This window comes from Euprymna scolopes, chromosome 2 (assembly GCF_053919585.1).
Source record: "Euprymna scolopes isolate OS-2025 chromosome 2, ASM5391958v1, whole genome shotgun sequence".
Taxonomy (NCBI): domain Eukaryota; kingdom Metazoa; phylum Mollusca; class Cephalopoda; order Sepiida; family Sepiolidae; genus Euprymna; species Euprymna scolopes.
The window spans coordinates 131,943,005-131,965,273 of NC_136483.1; the positions used below are offsets into that span (position 1 = coordinate 131,943,005).

General features: G+C 33.8%; 1 protein-coding gene across 1 annotated transcript in view; it reads left to right on the forward strand.

The window, feature by feature from the left end:
• LOC145296156 (uncharacterized) overlaps window positions 1-22,269 on the forward strand; it is a 743,526-nt gene that overhangs the window by 62,843 nt on the left and 658,414 nt on the right. The window contains exon 2 of the mRNA XM_080142365.1: window positions 20,922-22,238. Coding sequence (XP_079998491.1) covers window positions 21,138-22,238 — 1,101 coding nt within the window. The 5' untranslated portion in view covers window positions 20,922-21,137. The remainder of the gene's footprint in view (window positions 1-20,921; window positions 22,239-22,269) is intronic.

Here is a 22,269-nt window from a genome sequence, read left to right on the forward strand (position 1 = left end):
CCAGCAGTGATACTACTGCTATTAATACGACTACTACTAATACTTTTACTACTATTGCTACTACTACTATTAATAATAATAACAATATAATATACTACTACTACTACTACTACTACTCTCCATAGATTATTAAATGACTGCAGTAATTCCCCTATGGGCCAAAGTATCGTAGGCTTGCAACAACAGATGCAACATACAAATTCAATACATCTAGGCTAATAGCCACTATCTAATGTTGCTTTCGAATATCATTGTAAACACATTCAGTCTTGATAATAAAATACACATTGCATCCTATGAGCGACATCATCATAATCGCAATATCTTTCGAGGAAGGAGTCCTTATTTTCTCTCTAAATATTTAGTCCTACCACTTCTACAAGTTGTCACGAGGACGACTTCTACACGTTCCACTTTTATGTGATTACACCGACCGTAACTGGCTCACACATACATAGACCTAACATAATTTTGAAAATTTCCGATTCATAAATATTAAAGGCTGCCTCATCAAAGTCCGTTCATTTTGATTGGCTGAGTTCTAAAAATCATCATATTCCGGAATCTAGTTCTTCGCTTTATAAACGAACGTTTACTAACATTAAAATATGGCGTCATTAAAAGGCATATTATTTCGCCCGGCGTTTTCTCTTAAAAAAAAAACAAACAAACAATCAAATTAAAAACAAACGAAATTGTAGATTTTCCGATATTATGATAATGAATATCGCATGTAAAATTATTGCTGAAAATTAATTTTTATATTATTCCTCGCGCGAAAGAGCAGGACACAAAATGTTTTAAATAATAATAATAATAATAATAATAATAATAATAATAATAATAGAATAACAATAACATAGACTTTCGCTGGCAAGGACCGTAACCAGTTATAGAGTCCTTTCGAAATTTTCATCTCTATTTTTCTCGTTATTTGTTAATGAAACCTATGCGAAATATGTTCCTTATTAAATTTTAAAGATTTTCTATTCTGAAAGAAGTTTAAAAAATTTAATTTAAAAAAGTTATTTTAAAGTTTTTGTTAAAAAAAATTTAATTTTCTCATTATTCAGACCTGTATTACAAAGAGGGGGTTGCAAAAATGAGTTGCGGTGTGAGGAGAAATACGAATTGAAACGGAGAAAATATTCAGACCTGCAATAATACAAAGAGGGGATTGCAAAAATGAGTTGTGGTGTAAGGAGAAATACAAACTGAAATAGAGAGAAGGAGAGTTTTAAAATATAATCTTAAAAAGATAAGATACAAGTTAGAAAAGCATTTCATCCAAGGCATAAAAATTGTTAAACAAAATGTTTTTACTATAGGCTTTAAAAATAAGGTACAAGATTCAATTTATAAATTTTACAAAGAAAGGTATAAAAATTTAATTTAAATTGAATAAAAAAATACCTTGGATTTATTTTATGTAATGTACACTTTGTTGCAATTTAAAAACATTATCTTTCATCTAGCAATTAGTGATATAGATATAAAATGTTCAATGTTTTTTAAGTGCAACGGAATGTACATTACATAAAATAAGTCCAAGGTAATTTTTGATTCAATTTAAATTAAATTTTTATACCTTACTTTGTAAAATTTCTAAAAGTTCACTTTGAAGATAAATAAATTTCAAATTGAATCTTGTACCTTTATTTTTAAAGCCTATAGTAAAAACATTTTGTTTAACAATTTTCATGCCTATATAATATAGGCATATAATAATAATAATAATAATAATAATAATAATAATAATAATAATAATAATGATAGTAGTAGTAGTGGTAGTAGTAATGATGATGATGATGATGATGGTGATGGTGGTGATGATGATGATGATAATAATAATAATAATAATAATAATAATGTATCCTCAAATGCTTGTATCAGTTTTCAACGATTGTGAAGGGTCCATGAAGATAAAACGACCTAGAAGGTGGAGCAGCAACGCGACATCAACTGCAAATATGTGGAAAGTACAGAAATTTTGGGAAGTCTCATAGCTACTTAAATTCCATAGAAAGCTAACAATTAATATCAACGAGGAACCAGTAGTAAACAGCTGTCGCAATAACACGAATTAATTTACACCGATTATCGAAAGAGGCGGAGAATGCACTTAATTGGGAGAGACTTGCTTTCACTAAAATCTTATAGGCAACGCCAGTTTTTATTACCAATGAGCGATCACTGGTAGTGCCTCGTGTGAAAGAAAACGTAGTGACTAAGTAGCAATCTTAGACTGGAAGGGCACGAAAACTATTAAAAATCTAATAAATAGTATTATCTCTGACATTCCGGAGAAAGCGTACAATTGTTGTCAACAATGATTCAATAAAGGACTAGCGAGAACGAAAAAAAAAAACAAAAAACAAAAAAAAAAACGAATAATACTGAAAATTTGGAGAAACCGTAGTCAGTAGACTCCACAAACCGCCACTTGTTTCTGCCAGAGAGTAATCACTCGCGGCGACTCTTATACTAACACTTAGTAAGAAATACCAAACGCTTACATGCACAAAGCTAACTGTAAAACATTCACACACACACACACACCACCACCACCACCACCACACCAGCAACAACAACAACTCGTCCAGCTACACCCATTTTTAATAAATTCGCCTTCTCACTCAGTGTTTCTAGAATTATGCGGAAATTCGATTTATATTTCCTAGAACTGTCCGCCTGTGGGACTGTCTACCGTAAATGTAAACACATCCCTTTAAATAGTCACTTTCTCGGCAGTTATAGACCATCGTTACTAATCCCATCAGTGTTTCATCGTTCACCTATCAAACTTATTAACTCTTATCCCGAGAGGGCTGCGAACCTTAATAAGCAGTGATTCGATTATAAAAAAAAGATAGAAAAAAACTCTACACAAGCAACCTCCATAAACATAAATACATATACATATGTGATGTGAGATTTGCTGGAGCACACCAACATGCTTATTGTCATTCATGCTATGGTAAATACCATTAGCCAGACTTTTTTTTGTGTGTATGTGTGACAGGAAGTAAAATAAAACATAAAAATCAAATTTTAAAAAGATGCACGCCAATAAATAAATAAATAAATAAATAAATAAAATAAAAACGAATTGAAAAAGAAGATACGTCTTTAGTGAAGTTTTTTAAGGTCTGGAATATCTGTTAGTCATTTAATGCTCAGTTCAGTGTATGTATCGCAACTGTTCAGCTGTCATTATGTTACCCTCCGGGGATTACAGGGTGACCCCCCAAAAAACGGGCCCCAACTCTAATTAGGCCCCGTTTCTTAATGTTTTGTCCGAATGAAATGAAACTTTGGTCATAACTAGTTTATTATATTCAAAATATCACATCAAAACACTAGGGTCTTTGGCCTTTTTTTCTCCGTTCTACAGCATATGTTCTAGATGACCTCCATTTAGCTTTTGTTTTTGTTTTTTGGATCACCCTGTACTTCTTAACTTTGTTAAGAATGAAACATGAAAGTAATTTAGCACATATTTATTCTGTCGTCATGAGACCAACATCTCAAGCATGAACCCATTTTGGGATGGTGAGATAGTGTAGTATATGTTGTGTGTTTTGTGATACTATCCGCACAGAGATTATCTATTCTTCTTTTAAAGGAGGGGTAGTTCTATTATTATTACCTTTTCAGATATGTATACATTATACCATTATAGCATAATAATAAGAGTGTTCGATAATAGACTGATAGACCTGAGTTCAATCATTGGTGGAGTCATACCAAACGTTTAAAATACTACTCGACCTCCTTTGCTAAACACTCAGCATTATAAGACGAGGGTAAGTAGTGCAGTCTTAGGAAAGAGTGACGTCCTCTCTTATACTTCGGTGTAGTAACTAAGGAAATGGGAATCTCATATATAATACGTTGTAGTATAATTATGTGATTATTCAATTATCATTATGTAATTGTCTCAGGCAGATCATCTTACTTTTTTCGAGGAAGGGATGTAGTGTAGTATCTGTTCTGTCATTATGATACAATCCTCTCGAGTATTATGTCCTTCTTTAGAGGGATTACTGTAGTATATGTTCGTTCGTATTGATATCATCCTCCAGGCATTACCTCTTTTTTACTAGATCAACGTAGTATACGTTCGTCCGTCATGTATACTATCTAAAATAATGTAAATATATCAATAGATGCGATTATTATTTTACAACTGACAGCGTATTTCTTCTTTTTGTCTTCCTTTGTTTTTTGTCTGTATCCACGCACACTTTTGTTGATAATAATCTTTTTCCGTTTTTACATAAGCTGCACATTTTCTAAAAGTATGCCTCGGCAATTGTTTTTCTATAGATGGGGGGGGGCAGGCGCGAGTTTAAGTGTGCGCATTTCCTCAATGTTAAAGTTAGAATAAGCGAATCTATTGATTCGACACTGCTTGAATTCGGCAGGAAAGAACATCCCAAACAATACTTGAAAACGCGAATTTCCTAGTTTTCCTTCTTTTAGAATTATAGCTCAACTAAGTCTTGAGAGTCTCATTTACCCTACTATTTCACCCATAGTTATGAGGGGGAAATTACATACATTTCCTAGTGATATTAGAATAGCTTTACAGTAATCTTTGTTTCCAAACTCAGGATACGTGGTAGTTCCAAACGGATTAACCCGGCTGAATGTTGCTTAACCTCGTAAAATCTCGTAAATTCAGCGTAAGATTTTTAGAATAACAAGATAAGTAAAACAGTCCGATACATTTATGGAATATAAATATGTAATTAATGTCAATAAAAGTTCATCGCATATAAGTAATGAGTGCATAAATTCGTTCTTTTTCCCTTACTTTCGTCCTTCCTTTCACACACACTCAAAATCCAGAACCAACTCAAACTGGATATGAAGAGATTGTGTGAAATCAGCGGCGGCGGCGGCGACGGCGGCGGCGGCGACGGCGGCGGCGACGGCGGCGGCGGCGACGGCGGCGACAACAACTATTATTATTATTATTATTATTATTATTATTATTATTATTAGCAGCAGCAGCAGCAGCTCACAAGGAGTTTTCATACAGGTCATCAAATCTCTCATTGATAGCAACCTGTGGTGTTCCCTGGAAGCTGGGTGACAGCAAGTCTCGCCAGGTTTCCAGTACTCTCCACTTCCTTCGATAAGATTTGCAAATGACTTTGCGTTATCGCAACAGCCGCTTACCATTGATCTCTCACTAGTAGCGGCCATTTGTCTTCACCGGAATTTGAGTGGCAATAAGCCTCCCCAAGGTCCCAGTTCTCTTCGCACTTGTCCAGCGGGAGTCTCGTCAGTGCTTTCTCCTCGATCTTTCCTTTCTCCCGGACTACTCGGTCTCATTTATTTTTAATCATACGGATGTGTGAACGAAGACTAAATATAAGATTTAGAAGATGCCTCTGTTGTTTTAGAATTATTATTTACAATATTATAAGTGATTTAAGATATTCGAATTAGTTGGTGTGATAATATTTTGGATAGATGTTATCGGAAGCATTATGTTGTGAAATTATATATATATAATTTTGAACACACAGGATACACTCCTAAATAATAAACCTTGCATTATAAATTTATATATTCTCAGAAACCCGATGAGTAACATAATTCTTTTTGTAAACTTTACCACACTCAAACTCACACTCGTACACTTGAATTAAAAAAATATATATTTTAGATACACATATATTAATACAGAAACCATTGCTTTACATTCGATTTTGAGTGATGTTAAGTAATACAAATTTAAATGATCCTGTATGCGTGTTGAGTAAAATACAAAACTATTAAATTTCTCATTAGGAATTATTGAGTGCATAATCAAGGAAAAAGGCATAAAAAAATTGGGAGTGCCATCGAAATCATGTAGAAATTAAGGACAAAAAAAATAACAAAACCATTAAAATGTAAAACTAACGCTATCTCTCTTTCTTTCTACTCTCACTATATATATATATATATATATATATATATATATATATATATATATATATATATATACTACACTATTGGGCCGATTAATCAGAATCGGAATAGAAATCAGAAAAATCGAGATTTTATGTGGCATCGAAATCGGGAATCGAAAATAATCGAGACTTTTTGTGGTATCGGAAAAAATTTGTGCGTATTTTCTGATACCTAAAACGATTCCTTTAATTATCGCTTTCATTTCATTTTATTTAAAACAAAATCTCTCACTGTTTGTAGTAATAATAAAATAATCAATGTTTATTGATTTTAAACTATCAGTATAACGAACATCTATAAATCACCTTCACATGTATGTTTTTACGTTTGAGAAAATATGTTGACATTGACATGTGTTTCTATGGTAATCAGAGAAAAATGACAACTTCATAGTTGAATATTTAGAGATTCATAAGAATCGGAATCGGTAATTGTATCAGAATCTGGAAAATATGGAAATCACCCCATCATATATATATATATATATATATATATATATATATATATATATATATATATATATATGTGTGTGTGTGTGTGTGTGTGTGTGTGTGTGTGTGTGTGTGTGCTGCCTATGCCCGTCATAGATTGGTATTTTTATTATTTTATTATTTTATTTTAAAGTGCTGCTGGAGGTTTATGCTTGTACCATTTTTCCGTGTATTCAAGATGCAGTTGTTTTCACAGTTTCCAGTTTCTTCATTAGATAGTGTCTATAATGAATTTATTTGGGGCGAGTTTGCTGCATTCACTTATGTTTTTTTATCGTGTCCTCCTTTTTGTCTTGTTGATCCGTGGTTTGATATAGTTGGTTCTAATCGTTTAATATACCGGCTATAAGATTCCAACTGACAGTTTCATCTTCAATTCTTCTTTCTTCGTCTTCAGGTTTTTTTTTGGGGGGGGGGACTTTAGCTTCATTTAAAGTTTGAGTTTCCAGTTTGAATTCCTGTTTTTTATTTTATTTTTCCCTTTTAATTTCATACTTATCGCGTGGCATCTGTATGAATAAAATTGTTTAAGTTTGTACTTGTAGCTGTTGGGATATGTAGGAGTTTTTTTTTTCTTTTTCGTTCATAATTTTTATGATGCTTTCTAATTAGGCTGCTTCCTTCTCAGTTACTTTTGTTTCATATATCTCGGTCTCGACGTTTACATCGTTTTAAATTTGGATGTCTCCTACATGGGAAGTCTCTATCCGTGGGGTTTCACTGAACGACGTTTCTTGATCTTTTTTTTTTAAATAGGCATCACCACTTATCAAGGTCAAGAGGGCACTCGAGTATAAGGGTTAAAGAGTGTACAGTAGAAATTGGACAATATAGTAATCGTTAGTAATGGAAATTCAGTAAATTTGTTAACAAGTGGAACGGCTCATCAAGAACTTGTTTACATTAGACTTGAAGACAACCATATTGTAGTCAGCTGGAAAGCAGGAAAATGGAAGACAATTCCACAGGCGTGCAGTTCTAAGAAAGAAGCTTTGTTCATGGAATCTACGTTTAGGTTTAGGTACAGATAACGAGTGGGGGGAATTATTGATTGTTTTTTCAGCTAGGCGAGTGTTTCTTGTGAAAGTTTGGCGAGGGGGGACAATAGACTGAAGCTCAGTCGAACACTTTCCATGAAAATAAGGATACAGCAGTCTTTTTGAACCCTACCAAGGCAGGGAAATCCTTTCTAGCAGCTGCTGCCCAGATGTGGCAACAGTATTCCATGCTTGGACGTACCTGGCTCTTATATAGATAGAGAATTGCATCAGCAGTGATGTATCTACTGAGCGATAGAAGGATCCCACAATTTTTCCAACGGCCTTGGCAACAGATTTGATGTACCTGTTCCATTTAAGATCAGGAGCAAAGGTCAAGCCTAGAAGCTTGTCAAAACTTGAGGTCTCCTCAAGACGAAAGCCATTCATTTCAACTGATGCCAGATGGGGATCAGGATGTTGATGATATAAAGAGAGAAGCTTGGTTTTAGATGTATTAAAAGTAACCAGCCACTCCTTTCCCCATTTTAGCACGTGCTCAAGATTAGAGGAGAGAGAATCGGAGCAAACTTAGTCGTTTACTGACTAGATGTGCTACCATAGATAGTAGTGTCATCAGCATAAATGTCTACAAATGATGTAAGGATGTGATTTGGAAGATCATTAATGTAGATCATGAAAAGAGTTGTGCCCAGGATGGACCCCTTAGGGAATACAGCATTAATACTGTGAACTTCTGATTTTTGCTATCAACTACTACTCTTATGACCCTGTCAGAAGGAAATGATTTAATAATTGAGAAGACATTTACAGCTATACCATAGCTAGATATCTTGTGAAGTAAACCTCATGCCATACCCTATCAAAGGCTTTAGATATGTCCAGAACAATTGCCCTAGAAAGGTTGCCTCCGTCGAGAGATTCACTAATCCTATGAGATATAACTGTAAGCACATCTGCTGTAGATCTAGCAGAATTGAAACCATACTGTGTGTCACTAAGAAGGTTATTTTGCTGAGATGGTTGATTACTTCTCTATTTAACACAGATTTTATCAACTTGCTCATGACGAATAGGAGACCTATTGGCCTGTACTGAAAGGAGGATGAGCGATCACCTGAATTCTTAAATACGAGGCATACTTATGAGATTTTCCAGGGTGATGGAAGGCAATTCTCCTAAAGACAACGTTTAAACAGTTTTGTAAGTATGGGCGCTAGTTCTGGTTGAAGTTTTTTGAGTACTATAATCGGAATACCGTCAGGGCCGGTTGCTTTACTGGAATCAAGATTTTTGATTAGCTTGGCAACATCACGTACAGATATATATATATATATATATATATATATATATATATATATATATATATAGCACAAAGCGTGTTTTCTGATACAGGAGGAAATATTGGGGGGGGGCGACCTTGGTCACAAAGGGTAGAATTATCTGCAAAGTTCTTGGCAAAAAGTTTTGCTTTATCTGATGCTGACGAGATTACCTCAGGTCCATTGATGATATTTAGGATAGAGCACACGCTTCTGTTCAGGATTCTGTTTGCCATTTGCCAAAACTGATGGGAACCAAATCGCTGCTCAGCTACTTTGGACTTTATGGACTGAGCATACAACTCTCTTGTGTTCTTTATTACTTTCTTACAATGGTTGCTGGCAGTCCTGAAAGCGGCTTTAGTTTCTATACATCTATTACGTTGGAAGCAGTGGAAAAAGTGATTTCTGTGCGCAATGGCAGCAGCACATTCTGGAGAAAATCATGGCTGGCTGTTAGGTTTTTGCTGGAACCTTTTCGAGGGTATGAAACGGTCTATACCTACAATTAACCATTCCGTCCGATCTGATACTATACAGGACACATCCTTTTTAAACATGGAACGCAGAAGTAGATCCGATATTAATGTACGGACGCTATCCCAGTCAGCCATAGTGTATCGATATACTGTACGATGAAGAGGTACATCTGGGGACTTATTATATTTCATTTTTATCTTAATTGATACAACAGAGTGGGCGGAAGATCAAGAGGAGACTGAACAGAAACTGAACATAGTTCAGAGCAAGTTGTGAGAAAAAGATCTAGTAGACTCGCATACTGGCCGTCATTGTCGGGCACACGGGTGGGTTCATGAACAATCTGAGTGAGGTCATAAATAATGGACAAATCATAACAGAACCTCCCCTCATCATCGGTCTTGTTTAAGTGGATCAACCATTCCACGTTGTGAACATTGAAGTCCCCACATACGTGAATGTTAGCTGAAGGATAAGCAGATAGGACTTTGTCAATTTTCTCAGATATGCTTTCAAAGATAGTAACTCGGCTGTTATGGGGGCGATAGAGAGCAAATATAAATGCAATAGTGTGAGCTAGTGCAACCCGGAAACACATATAGGGTAAGTTAGGATCTTCTCTGGAGATATCTCTACCACATGGAAAGCCATCTTTTATATAGGCACATATTCCATGCCCATGGCGATCTTGGGGGGGGGGTCAGATTTAGAAGTTAAGTTAATTAATTAGTCCTTTAATTACGAACTCATTTATGGAAATAGTCTGTCCAATGCCAGTTTCGCTTAAAAATAAAAGGTCAGGTTTAATCTCCTGTAATTGGGTTGATCTATTCCATAATTTAATTTTCGTTGTATTTCAATCAGTTCAAATTTGAAAGCAAACTTTTCCTGAGAGTAAATTTCGCGTGGTCCGCGATACTTTGTTTAGTGGTATCGTAGTCAATAGACATGCTTCATAAATCTTTCATTTGTTTCCGATAGCCTCGTTCTTTGGGATGGCTTCTGCCATAACATTCCATTATTAGTCTATTTTCTTTTATCGTTCATTTTTTCCTCTGGATTTTTGTTTTATGTTGCTTATTTTAGTTGCGTTGTGTTTGATCTCTATTATTTTGGTAACTGCATTTAGAGGAAGTACTTACCTGTTCAGTATCAGTGATATTCTTATTTCTGAAATTAAATGAGCCAACAGTCACAGGATCACCGAAGAAGCACCTGCAGAGCTTTCTTCTGTGTCCCACGTGGTGTGTAATCTTTTTGAGACATTTTTTTATATTGTGGTGTTCTTGGCAACACCAAGTCCAGAATTGTTTTATTGCGGTTCTGTCACAAAGATAGAGTTTACCTCTCATGTAAATATAGGGTAACTGGCGTTATCACACCGACAGAAAAGACACTAACAAACATAAAAAATACAACCAAGTCTAATAAATAGTATAAGTTCACACGAACTCTTTTTTTGTGAGGAGTGAGGAGTAAAACGGAACGAAATTTTAATTTCCGTTCCATTTTAAAAACAACCATAAAGCAGAGCGTTCTCCGCAAATTTTACAAATTTTATTTATTTATGTTTAATATATATTTTGAAATCATAACCTTTAATAAATGTTTTTAGTATACATCCAAACGCGCGCACACACACATATATACATACATACATATATATATATATATATATATATATATATATATATATATATATATATATATATATATTCCACGAAACATTTTCCAAATTTAATTTTTTAAAAGAAATAAAAATGTCTTAATGTAACATTATCATTTAATCGCAATATATTCTAACTTCAAATTATACCTAAATAAGAACAATATGTCATTGAAGTGAATCAATGATATATTTACGAATTCTTCGTTTTATTTTTCAACTAGTAACGTTGTCCGGAATTGAATGTTCCAACCTTCCATTCTGTTATTGTCGTAGAAATCAATAAAATCGTCCATTTTTTAAAAATAAAATCGGTTTGTATCGATCATCGATTTTCGATACTTATTAGTCACATTCCGATAAAAAGCCTACGTACGAACACTCCCAGATTTATCGAGTACCTTTGTGTGAAATTAAAAAAAAAAAATTGTCCAGCTCTTTAAATGAGCTTCTCTGTCCGTCTGAGGAACGGTATCCGCTGTCAATTTTTAATTTACATACTTGAAACTATTAGATGGACCTGTGGAACAAATTCGATATAATTTTTAACCGGTAAAAATACTTGTTAAGTGAGAAATATTGAAAAACAAATGAAATAAGCAGGAATAAGTCGACTAAATGTATACCTTCTACGCATGCGCATACATTTATATGGTAAATCGGTTAACTTTTGCAAGTTCTCATATCAAATTGTTGTTAGCTCAGATGGTAACGAATAAAGCTGGAGTGCTGTATCTTTTAGTTTCGATTCTAGTTAGAATCTAAGTTAGTAACTAAAAATCTTAGTTAGTAACTAAAAGTAATATTTTATTTAAACTTTTGAAATCACTATTTTATATTAGGTACAATATCATAAGCAATAATGTATTGGCTCTATAATAATAAATATGAAATCTGCATAAATTAAAATATCATATTGAAACGTATTTTACGACCTGGTCACGCTGGGCGTCCACTATTATATATTGGGTACAATATAATATTCAATAGAGAATTCGTTTTATAATAATAATAATAATAATAATAATAATAATAATAATAATAATAATAAATATGAGATCAGCATAAATTAAAATATAATATTTAAGTGCATTTTACAAGCAAGCAACGTCGGGCGGCCTGATAGGATTTAAAATAATCCTACTCTTTTGAATTCCATTTTCCGCCCCTCTGAATGTTTGTATGCTTTTTTCTATTTCAAGATGGCATACCTTTAACTCTGTCCGTTCTTACAATATATATAAAGCTAAACTACAGATCTGACTAGTTTATTTTTTTTATTTAATCGTGCTTATAAAAGCACACGACCTTTTTTTTTTTTAATAAACACATGCGCGCGTTTGGTATTTACTATATTACATTGTTATATATAATTAAATTCTTTATTATTTTTAACTTTAAAGGCATTTTAGATAATCAGTTTTACAAATTTTTCTTTTACATATTTAAAATTAATAGAGACATTTCAAATTGAATAATTTAAACTTTCTGTAACGTTTATATTTTATTTTTATTAGCAAATACCTTTTTTATTATTGGCTCACAAGAGGCTCTCACACAGGTCATCAAAGATCTCATTGAATACAGCCTGTGGTGTTCCCTGGAAGCTGAGTGACAACAAGTCGCCTTAGATTTTCCAGTACTCCCCATCTCTTTCGATAACATTTGCAAATAATTTTGTATTATCGCAACAACTGCTTGCCATTGATTTCTCACTGGCAGTGGCCATTGGTCTTTACTGGAATTTGAGTGGAAATAAGCATCCCCAAGATCCAGTTCTCTTCGCACTCATACAGTGGAGGTCTGGTCAGTGCTCACTCCTAAGTCTTTCCTCTTTGACTACTTGGATATTCGGTCTCACTGTTTTTTTTGGGGGGGGGCAGTGATGTGGTAATGGGGGATGGGGTGGGGTTGGAGAACTTATAGTTATACAGCTTCAATCTTATTGGTTCCATGTAGCGCTTCATGTTTTGTCTGTAGCAGATTTTCTGGTCTACGCTTGTGGTTCGTGTGTATTAGTCTCCACATTCAAGGGTTTTCTTTAATATTTCAGCTGTTTTCATTATTATTGTTCGTGGTATTTTTCCAGTCATACCTTTACTACTACTACTACTACTACTACTACTACTACTACTACTACTACCACTACTCCTACCACTACTCCTACCACTACTCCTACCACTACTACTACTTACACGTATTATTAATTATTCATAAACATATATAAGTAACGAGCAGGCATCCCGGCATGCACGATCGTAAAATACGCTTAAATATGATATTTTTTTTATTAATGTAGATTTCGTATTTATTATTATATTATATCGAAACAATATATAGTAATGGTTGAAAAAAGTTTTTAAAATGACTCGTGCACCACCAGCGTTTAGCTTACGATTTACGTTTTCCTTTGACGTTAATGACTGAGCTATGAAGACATGTTTGCTGCAAGGCTAAAAATAAAAACATGGACCAATAGCTATTACGTTACGCATGCATATTTGTAATGCCGTCGTTCGACCTTTTTCTGGTAAATTCCATTTTGTTACTTTCACATTTTTGCATCGATTTTCCCTGGCTAAACCCCAAATATAAAGTTTTGCATGGGTTCAAATACCCTATATATTAAGTTTCATGTCTGTAGACAAAAAACTGACAGAGGTTTGGTAAGCAAAATTCTTTAAACAAATATATATATACGCATATATAAATATACAGTATCGGCCATAATATAAGGAACGGAAAAAACTTACAATTATTCATGTATATTTCAAAAATTAAAGCATGGATTTTTCTGAAATACTCAGAATAAACAAATAGAACCTATGTGTATAAACTAGTACCAAAAAAAAAAAAAATAAAATAAATAAATAAATAATAAATAAAATTACGATTCAATATTGAGAAATATTTTAGTTTTAAATTATATCTGTGGATTTATCCTGGCCAAAAGTTAAGGAACGAAATAGAAACTTTATGTTTTTTTAATGCAAATGTTTTAAAAAATAAATTCATTCAATATTTAGTGAACATCCCTTTATTCTTTATGACCTCACTGCATCTTCGACCACAAGACTGGATAAGTTTTTGCAAAATTCAGGATTTATCTTTTCCCATTCTTCCTTCAATAAATCCCACAAATGATTTTGATTTTGGGGATTCCTCGTCTGTGCTCTTTCTCTAATCATTTTCCAAACATTTTCTATCGGATTCAGATCCGGACTCTGCGCTGGCCAGTCCATTACTCTTATTTCTTCTTCCTCGAGGTAACTTATCACTTTTTTAGCTTAATGGCAAGGGGCGTTATCTTGCATAAAAATGCTTGGCTGATTAGATGAAAGGCGTAAGCTCTCAATGACATGTTGTTGAAGGAGCTGCTTATAAGTCTCCGCATTAACCCTACCATAAATTCGAACTAGAGGGCCAACTCCTTCCGAGGATATCATACCCCACACCATTAGACTTCCCCCTCCGAATTTAAGTGTCTTTTTAACACATTTGGAGGATAATCGTTCACCTGCTTTACGCCGTACATGCTTTTTTCCATCAGATCCAAACAAATTGAACTTGGATTCATCGCTGAAGTGAACCTTAGCCCATTGTTCATCAGTCCAGACGACATGCTCATGGGCAAACTTCAAACGGCTATTTTTGTTCCTCTTGGCACTCTGGGATGCAATCCAGCAGTTTCTGACCGTCGAGAAACAGTTTTTCTAGATATATTTTTCCCAGTCTGTTCATTAAAATCACGAGAAATTGATGTTGCGGATTTGAATCGGTCACTAAGAGCCTGCCTTACCATAATCCTATCTTCTCTTTGAGACGTTTTAGGGGGTCTGCCGGTTTTAGGGGATCCTTTTAATGTATTTTTATTCTTATATCGAGCTATCACACGATGAACAACACTTTTTGATCTTCGAACGATATTAGAAATTGTTGAAATTGATTTCTTTTCTTTGTAATTGTCTAAAATTATTTTTTTTCTTGGAGAGACAGTTTTGTGAGTCGGTGACGCCATTTTTCTTTGTTGTGCTTATCAGCAGCGCCAATATTAAAAACTAGCTATTTTTATGTAAAGTTTAGTCTCTTAAAAATAAATTTTCTATTTCGTTCCTTAACTTTTGGCCAGGATAAATCCACAGATATAATTTAAAACTAAAATATTTCTCAATATTGAATCGTAATTTTTATTTTTGTTTTTGGTACTAGTTTATACACATTGGTTCTATTTGTTTATTCTGAGTATTTCAGAAAAAACCCATGCACTAATTTTTTAAATATACATGAATAATTGTAAAAATTTTTCCGTTATGGCCGATATTGTATATAGAAAGAGGTTTTTGTTTACTATAATCTTTTTACGCAAATATTACACAATCATGGAGAATATCTGCATGAATATAATAGCATGTAATAGTTAACTAAATAATATCATCCCATAAGAAAACCGGAAAAACTAATAGAGAGTTAATTAAAATGAATGTTTAAAAGAATACGAAATTAGCTAGATCTTTTGCAGATTAATGCAATTCTACGACGCATACAAAAAATGTATTTTCTTTTTAAATGAATAGAAAGATTGTTTTCATAAAAGAATATCATTGATATAAAAAAAAACAAATTTCTAAAAGTATAGATTATGTTTCCATCTATTTCACAGGTGTGTTTGTGATGTTTACAAATACCCGTATTTAATTTAGACTAGCCTGGATGCCCGGCGTTGCCCGGGTGTTTGGAGGTATGTGTTGAGCAAAAAAGAAAAAAAAAGAAAAAATTGGTAGTAGGCAGGCAGACTCGAACTCGTACCGCGAAGGAAGAAAAAAAAAGTGACAAAAAAAACAAAAAAAAACACAAAAAAAAGAATGTGACGTCTTGTCCATTACGTCCATCGCCACACCAGAAGTGGCGAGGGTTTAAATTGAGGCTAGTCAATCGAAAGGAAGGGGATTACTTTCGAAAATATCGGCGAAAAAGCGACCCCTCTTTGTAGAAAAGTGCCTAATTGAGGGTGAAGGAATTACTATTTTTAGTCAATTTGTCGATATTTGTCGTCCGAAGGGTCGACCTTCAAAACGATACCGATCTCGTGTAAATCTGTTACCTGTGTCGAAAGTTTTAGGCAGACATACACAATACATACATACATACATACATTTAAACAGACACCTGAGATTTATATTATAGAATATGATTACATTGAAAAAAGTCACCTCCTTTTAATGTTTACAAGAATATTATAAAATGTAAGACTGCCGTTGAAAGAGCCGAGAAAACTAATAGATGGCTTAGAGAAACATTTCTTTAGTTAAATATTAAATCTAACTTTTGTTCTTATCATTACAGAAACAAAATAGTTATCTTTTTTGCTGGTTGTTGCGTGCATTTTTTCTAATTGTCTCAAACTAACTAAGTACTCGTCTTCCAATACCCTTATATATATATATATATATATATATATATATATATATATATATATATATATATGGTTTGGAAAAAATTCTTATCATATAAATGGCACACTTTTTGAGTTTAGTATTTTAAGGGTATAAACTATATATATATATATATATATATATATATATATATATATATATATATAGTTTATACCCTTAAAATACTAAACTCAAAAAGTGTGCCATTTATATGATAAGAATTTTTTCCAAACCATATGATATTATTTGATGGCAATCCATTTCATTATGTGTCCGACATCCTTGCATGCTTTAAACTGATTACTCCCCCCTCTCCCTCATTCTCTCTCTCTCTCTCTCTCTCTCTCTCTCTCTCTCTCTCTCTCAGAGCCATGTGATGTAATATATATTCTCATAGCTGAGCCGATATCATTCCGATTCTTGTGAGTTAACCTCTGCTGACCTTTCACTAACAACATTTCCTATTTTTCTCAAAATGTACGTATGCCTGCGCCCGCGTTGGCCGTTCATGCTATTCGTCTCTGCTCTGGACGGTTGCTTAGGAAATGAGGTCAAGATTTCAGATCCTTTTATGAAAATCATAGCTCGTCGCGAAACATGGGAGCGACCGATTGTTCATTTCGTGATCTTACTAAAACTTAGTAAAACTATTACAAAAATAAATAATGTATATTTAAACCCCCCAAAAAGTAAAGGCGAATCGAAAGATAAAGTATATTTTTAATAATCATGCAATTTAAAATAAACGTTTTTTTTAGCTTGAACACATGTTGAATTATTGAGGTTCTTTATTCTCATTGAGAACGGTTCGGCCTGAGGAGGTCTAGCTAATACATAGTTTTAACTAAAACATATCTGTAAATGTGCATCTAAAGCAGATTATTAAAAGCACAAAATGTTTTATCTCTCATTTATATATTATATTAACATGGGAATTATGTTTTGGAATGGTACAAGTGTATTGCAGCCGGAGGAAATTGCTTGGAAAGGGGGACTAGAATTTCATGTGTGCACTATCAAGAAAAGTGGGCATACGAAAAAAGTCTGGAAACTTATTGAAGGTACCTCGTAAATAAAGTGGCCTTGTTTGTCTGTCAGTCTCTACATATTTAAATAAATACATAATATATACATAATATATTATGTTTATATAATATTTATATAAAACTAGACTGTGTGCTCGGCGTTGCCTGAGTGCTGGAGGTGTGTGTTGAGCAATATATATATATATATATATATATATATATATATATATATATATATATATATATATATATATATATATGCTATAGTAGGCAGGCAAGCTCGAACCTGTACCGCGAAGGAGGAAACGAACGTGAAAATAAAAAATTGGCGTCTCTGCTGTTGCGTCCATCGCCAAACTAGAGGTGACGAATGCTTAAATTAAGGCTAGTCAATCGAAAAGAGGAGGATGCCTTTCGAAAATATCGGCGAAAAAAAGCGACCCTTTTCTGTACCAAAAATCCCAGTTGAAGGTGAAGGCATTTATGTTTTTAGCCAATTTGTCGATATTTGTCGTTCGAAGGGTCGATCTCCAAAACGATATCGACCTCATGACAATCTGTCGCCTTTGTCGAAAGTTTTAGGCAAACATACATACATACATACATACATACATACATTTGAACAGACAGGTGAGATTTATATTATAGATAATAATAATATATTTATGATATATATATAATATATAATATAAATAAAATGTTTTAAGCTAGCTGCCCAGCCCTGCTTTGCCCGGGCCCTATGTACTCTTAATAACTTTGTATGCATATGCATATATATATTAAGATGATTGTACTCATGTACTGGTAACCTATACTTAAAATTTCTAGTGTTTGGACCAAAAATTGGCAGATGAGTCTGGTAAAGTTATCAAAGCTCAACTCGTTAACTTTTGGCCCCTTAACGACAACATTTCTAGCCAAAATCCGATTAAAAAGATTTTCACAAATCTCAAAAACCCTTTTGTTTAATCTCGAGTCTGTAGACTAAAAAGTGACAGAGTAGTATGTTAGGGAAATGTGCACACACACAAACAATATTACTTTAATAAATATAATAGATAGATTAATTCACAATTAATCTCAAACCCAAAATTATGCTAATTTACTATTATTCTTAAATTTAAACTTATTTAATATTTATCCACTAATAATGTCAACCCAAAATTATTTGCTATTAATTTACTATTGCTCTCAACTCCTATCCTATTTACTAATAATTCACTATTAATCTCAAACCCCAAATTATTTGCTATTAATTTACTATTGCACTTAACTCTACACTTATTAAACTTGAATTCACTATTAATCTCAAACCCATAAAATATTTGCTATTAATTTTCTATTGTTCTCAACTCCAAACTTATTTACGAATAATTCACTATTAATCTCAAACCCAAAATTATTTGATGCAGATTTACTATTACTCTTAAATCAAAACTCATTTACTATTAATTCACTACTGATCTTAAACCGAAAATTATTTGCTATTAATTTATTATTATTCTAAGTCCATACTTATTTACTAATAAATCACTATTAATCTCAAACCCAAAATTATTTGCTATTAAATTACTATTACTCTCATCTCAAAACCTATTTACTATTAATTCACTATTAATCTCAAACCCAAAAGTATTTGCTACTAATTTACTATTGCTCTTAACTCCAAACTTATTGATTTATGAAAGTATGATAGGTTATGAAAAGGAAGGGTTGGAAAGAGATAGCTTCGAATTTGGGGGCATCAAAACCAAAGCAAAATATGATGAAAGTAAAAATAAAATAGATAAACCCCATCATTTATTATACCATACCTGTTCACATTGAAACACAATATTCTGTGGATCTATATTAAAAAACCTTGTTAAACTTTGTGACATATTTCCATTCTATGGAGGTCAGGCGCGAACGAACACCCCATAATTTTATTATACCATATTTCTTCAAACAGAAACATAATTATCAAAGTATACTTACGCAGATAGATATGAAAAGTCTTTATTAAATTGTGTGCCTATTTCCATTCTATGGAAGACAGGCGCGAACACAGACCCCACAATTTTATTATACGACCCCTATTTAAGTTAAAACATACATCTATATAAATACACATGTAAACGATTTTTTTTTAATTTTTTAAATTTTTTATTTCCATACTTTGTGAACCAGGCGCGTACGCAGACCCCACAATTTTAATGAACCACCGTTCTGCCAGATCAAACATACCCATTCCTGTGTCTCGTACATCTTTTATCATTATATGTGATCAGTTTTCTATAATAGTCAACCATATAAGAGCCTATTCCTGACCAGACACACACACATACACACACAGACATTCAGCTTTATATTATAGATATATACATTATCTACTGTATATCTTATTAGGTAAAGACCGTTCCTCAGATTGACAGGCAGACAAAATCACACACACACATATACACACACGTACATACATACATACATATATATATATATATTATATACGTGCATTGATTTAGAGAAAGAGAAAGAGAGAGAGAGAGAGAGAGAGAGAGAGAGAAAAGAGGGATATTAATGTTATAACAATGAAAGTCACCAAAATAAAGAATATATATATATATATATATATATATATATATATATATATATATATATGCAAGAACCAAAATTATATAAATATATATTTAGCAATGAAATGAATAAATTCGTATTTAACTGATTTTGCTAATATTTAAGCATTGTTTTTAAAAGAAATTAGTTTTTAAGGCTTTGTTTTTGTTTGAATTTGTAGATTCACACACATGTTTTAAAACTACTCTTCGTTTTTCCAAAAAATTAAATAAGATTCTCTTTTCGTATGTCGTTTATTTATTTATTTTACACTTTTGTAAACGTCGTGATTTCTGAAGCTGATACGTAGGTATTGTTGTAGAAAACAAGTGTATAGTTACTTTTTGTATGCTTTTTTTTCTGTAATTTTGACACTACATCCCACTACTACTACCAGAAAAAATGAGATTCCACATTTTTAGGCTGGTAAGTATATACACTCCGAAAATTTGTAAGTAAAGAAAGAAAAAAGAAAAAAATCGAAGTATATGCGTCACGTATATAAATTTAACGTAAAATGGGCCTCTATTTCCGGATATTTCTAACTTTTAGGGTTGTTAATTTTTGTTACAATTAAATATAAATCAGACTGGCAAGGTCGTAAAACCACACGTAATCGCTTAAAAAAGTATAAGCGCATATAATTTATCTACTATAGCAAAATAAAGGAATACAATTTGGTTAACTGCCCTAAATTCTAAATTTAAATGCGAAACTGATCCCCCACTTAAAATTCTCATTTAATTGTTTATTTTCATTTTTTTTAGTTCTCTAGGTGCTCCCACGTAATCGCAATTATCATTGCGCACTCACACGCATGTGTGTGTCTGTATGTTTGCGTGTATGACAGAAAGATAGGGGCAATGTACAACAGTACTCTTTTTTGCATGCATCTAACTTGTTTTGTGTGTAATATTATGTTTTTTTTTCTTTTCTTTTCTTTAGCGCTGTGGACAGGAAATAACTAAGTAATTTTAAAAAGAAAAGGGAGAGGTTCGTTTAAAAAGCGCACGCAAACGAGAGAGAGAGAGAGAGAGAGAGAGAGAGAGGGAAAGAAAGACATATAAAAAGAAAGGAAAAAGACAGAAGAAAAACAGACAGGCGAGAAGAAAGAATACGATAAGCAGTGCGTGTTTTATTGTCTGCCTGTTTACTTGTGGCATGCGGCTCTCTTCTGGATCCCTACTAAGCGGTAACAGCCTTTGCCGTCGTCCTCTGCTGAGTGCGAGCGAAGATCACCGGCCACAGTTCCGGCGACCACGACACCGCCATCAACGTCGCACCAACTATTGCGCAAGGCCACAACGTAAGACCAGCGGAAAACTCATGCTAAAACCTGGAATCTGCTGCTATCAAGAGAGCCTCTCCGTCTGCAGTCGCCGACGCGATCGTCGTTACTTTCGAGACCACGACGACAACGAAGATCGACCTCAGCCAAACGACGGCCCCGCTGATCTCGTGTGCAGTAACATAACCCTTCTTGCACAACGTCGTCGTCATCGTTGCCGTCACCAAGAGAGGAACGGCGTTGTAGCAGACACGGATATAGCCACCACCACTGCCAACTACAACAGGGCGAAAGGTAACGCTACATTATTCTCGGCAACCGCGTTTGCAGCTTCCATATTATCATCCGGACTACCGGCCCTAATTCATAAAAAAACACTAAGCCACGCAGCCCAAACAACAGAACACGTCAACAATAACCACAACCACATGATGCATTGCACTGTGGATAAAAGTACCCAAAACCTAAACTCAAATGAAGCGATGGAAGTGGGTACAGCGTCTAAAAACACCCCGGAAAACACACGTCTGTCTTACATGCAGGACCCAGCGACTATGGTCCGTCACCTATTTTTACAAGAGCTTCTTGTAACCACCGCTGTTATTATCGTGTTCATAGCTACCCGGACAATATACACGGTTTTAAGGCGCCGCTGGGCACGCATTACTGTTATTGTTATTGGAGGGGGTCCAATTGGTCTGACAGCGACGTATATAGCGTCGAAGTGTGGCCGGGTGGCGCGTCTTGTACTCTATGAAGAACTATGTCGGAGTGCCCTAGTCAACCGGCTGAACCAGTTAGCGTTCGATTTTCAAAGTATTACTTTTCTCAAAGGACTGGGAATTGATTTCGATAACCTAGAAGGCTGTTGGCAAAATAATAGCTTCGCAACACGAGCAGGGATATTTCAGGAGTACCTGTTAAATCTTTTGGGAAAAGTGGATATACCTATGGATCTTAAATTCCAGACTAAGGTAAGATTATTTTTCTTTTTTTTTTTTTCTT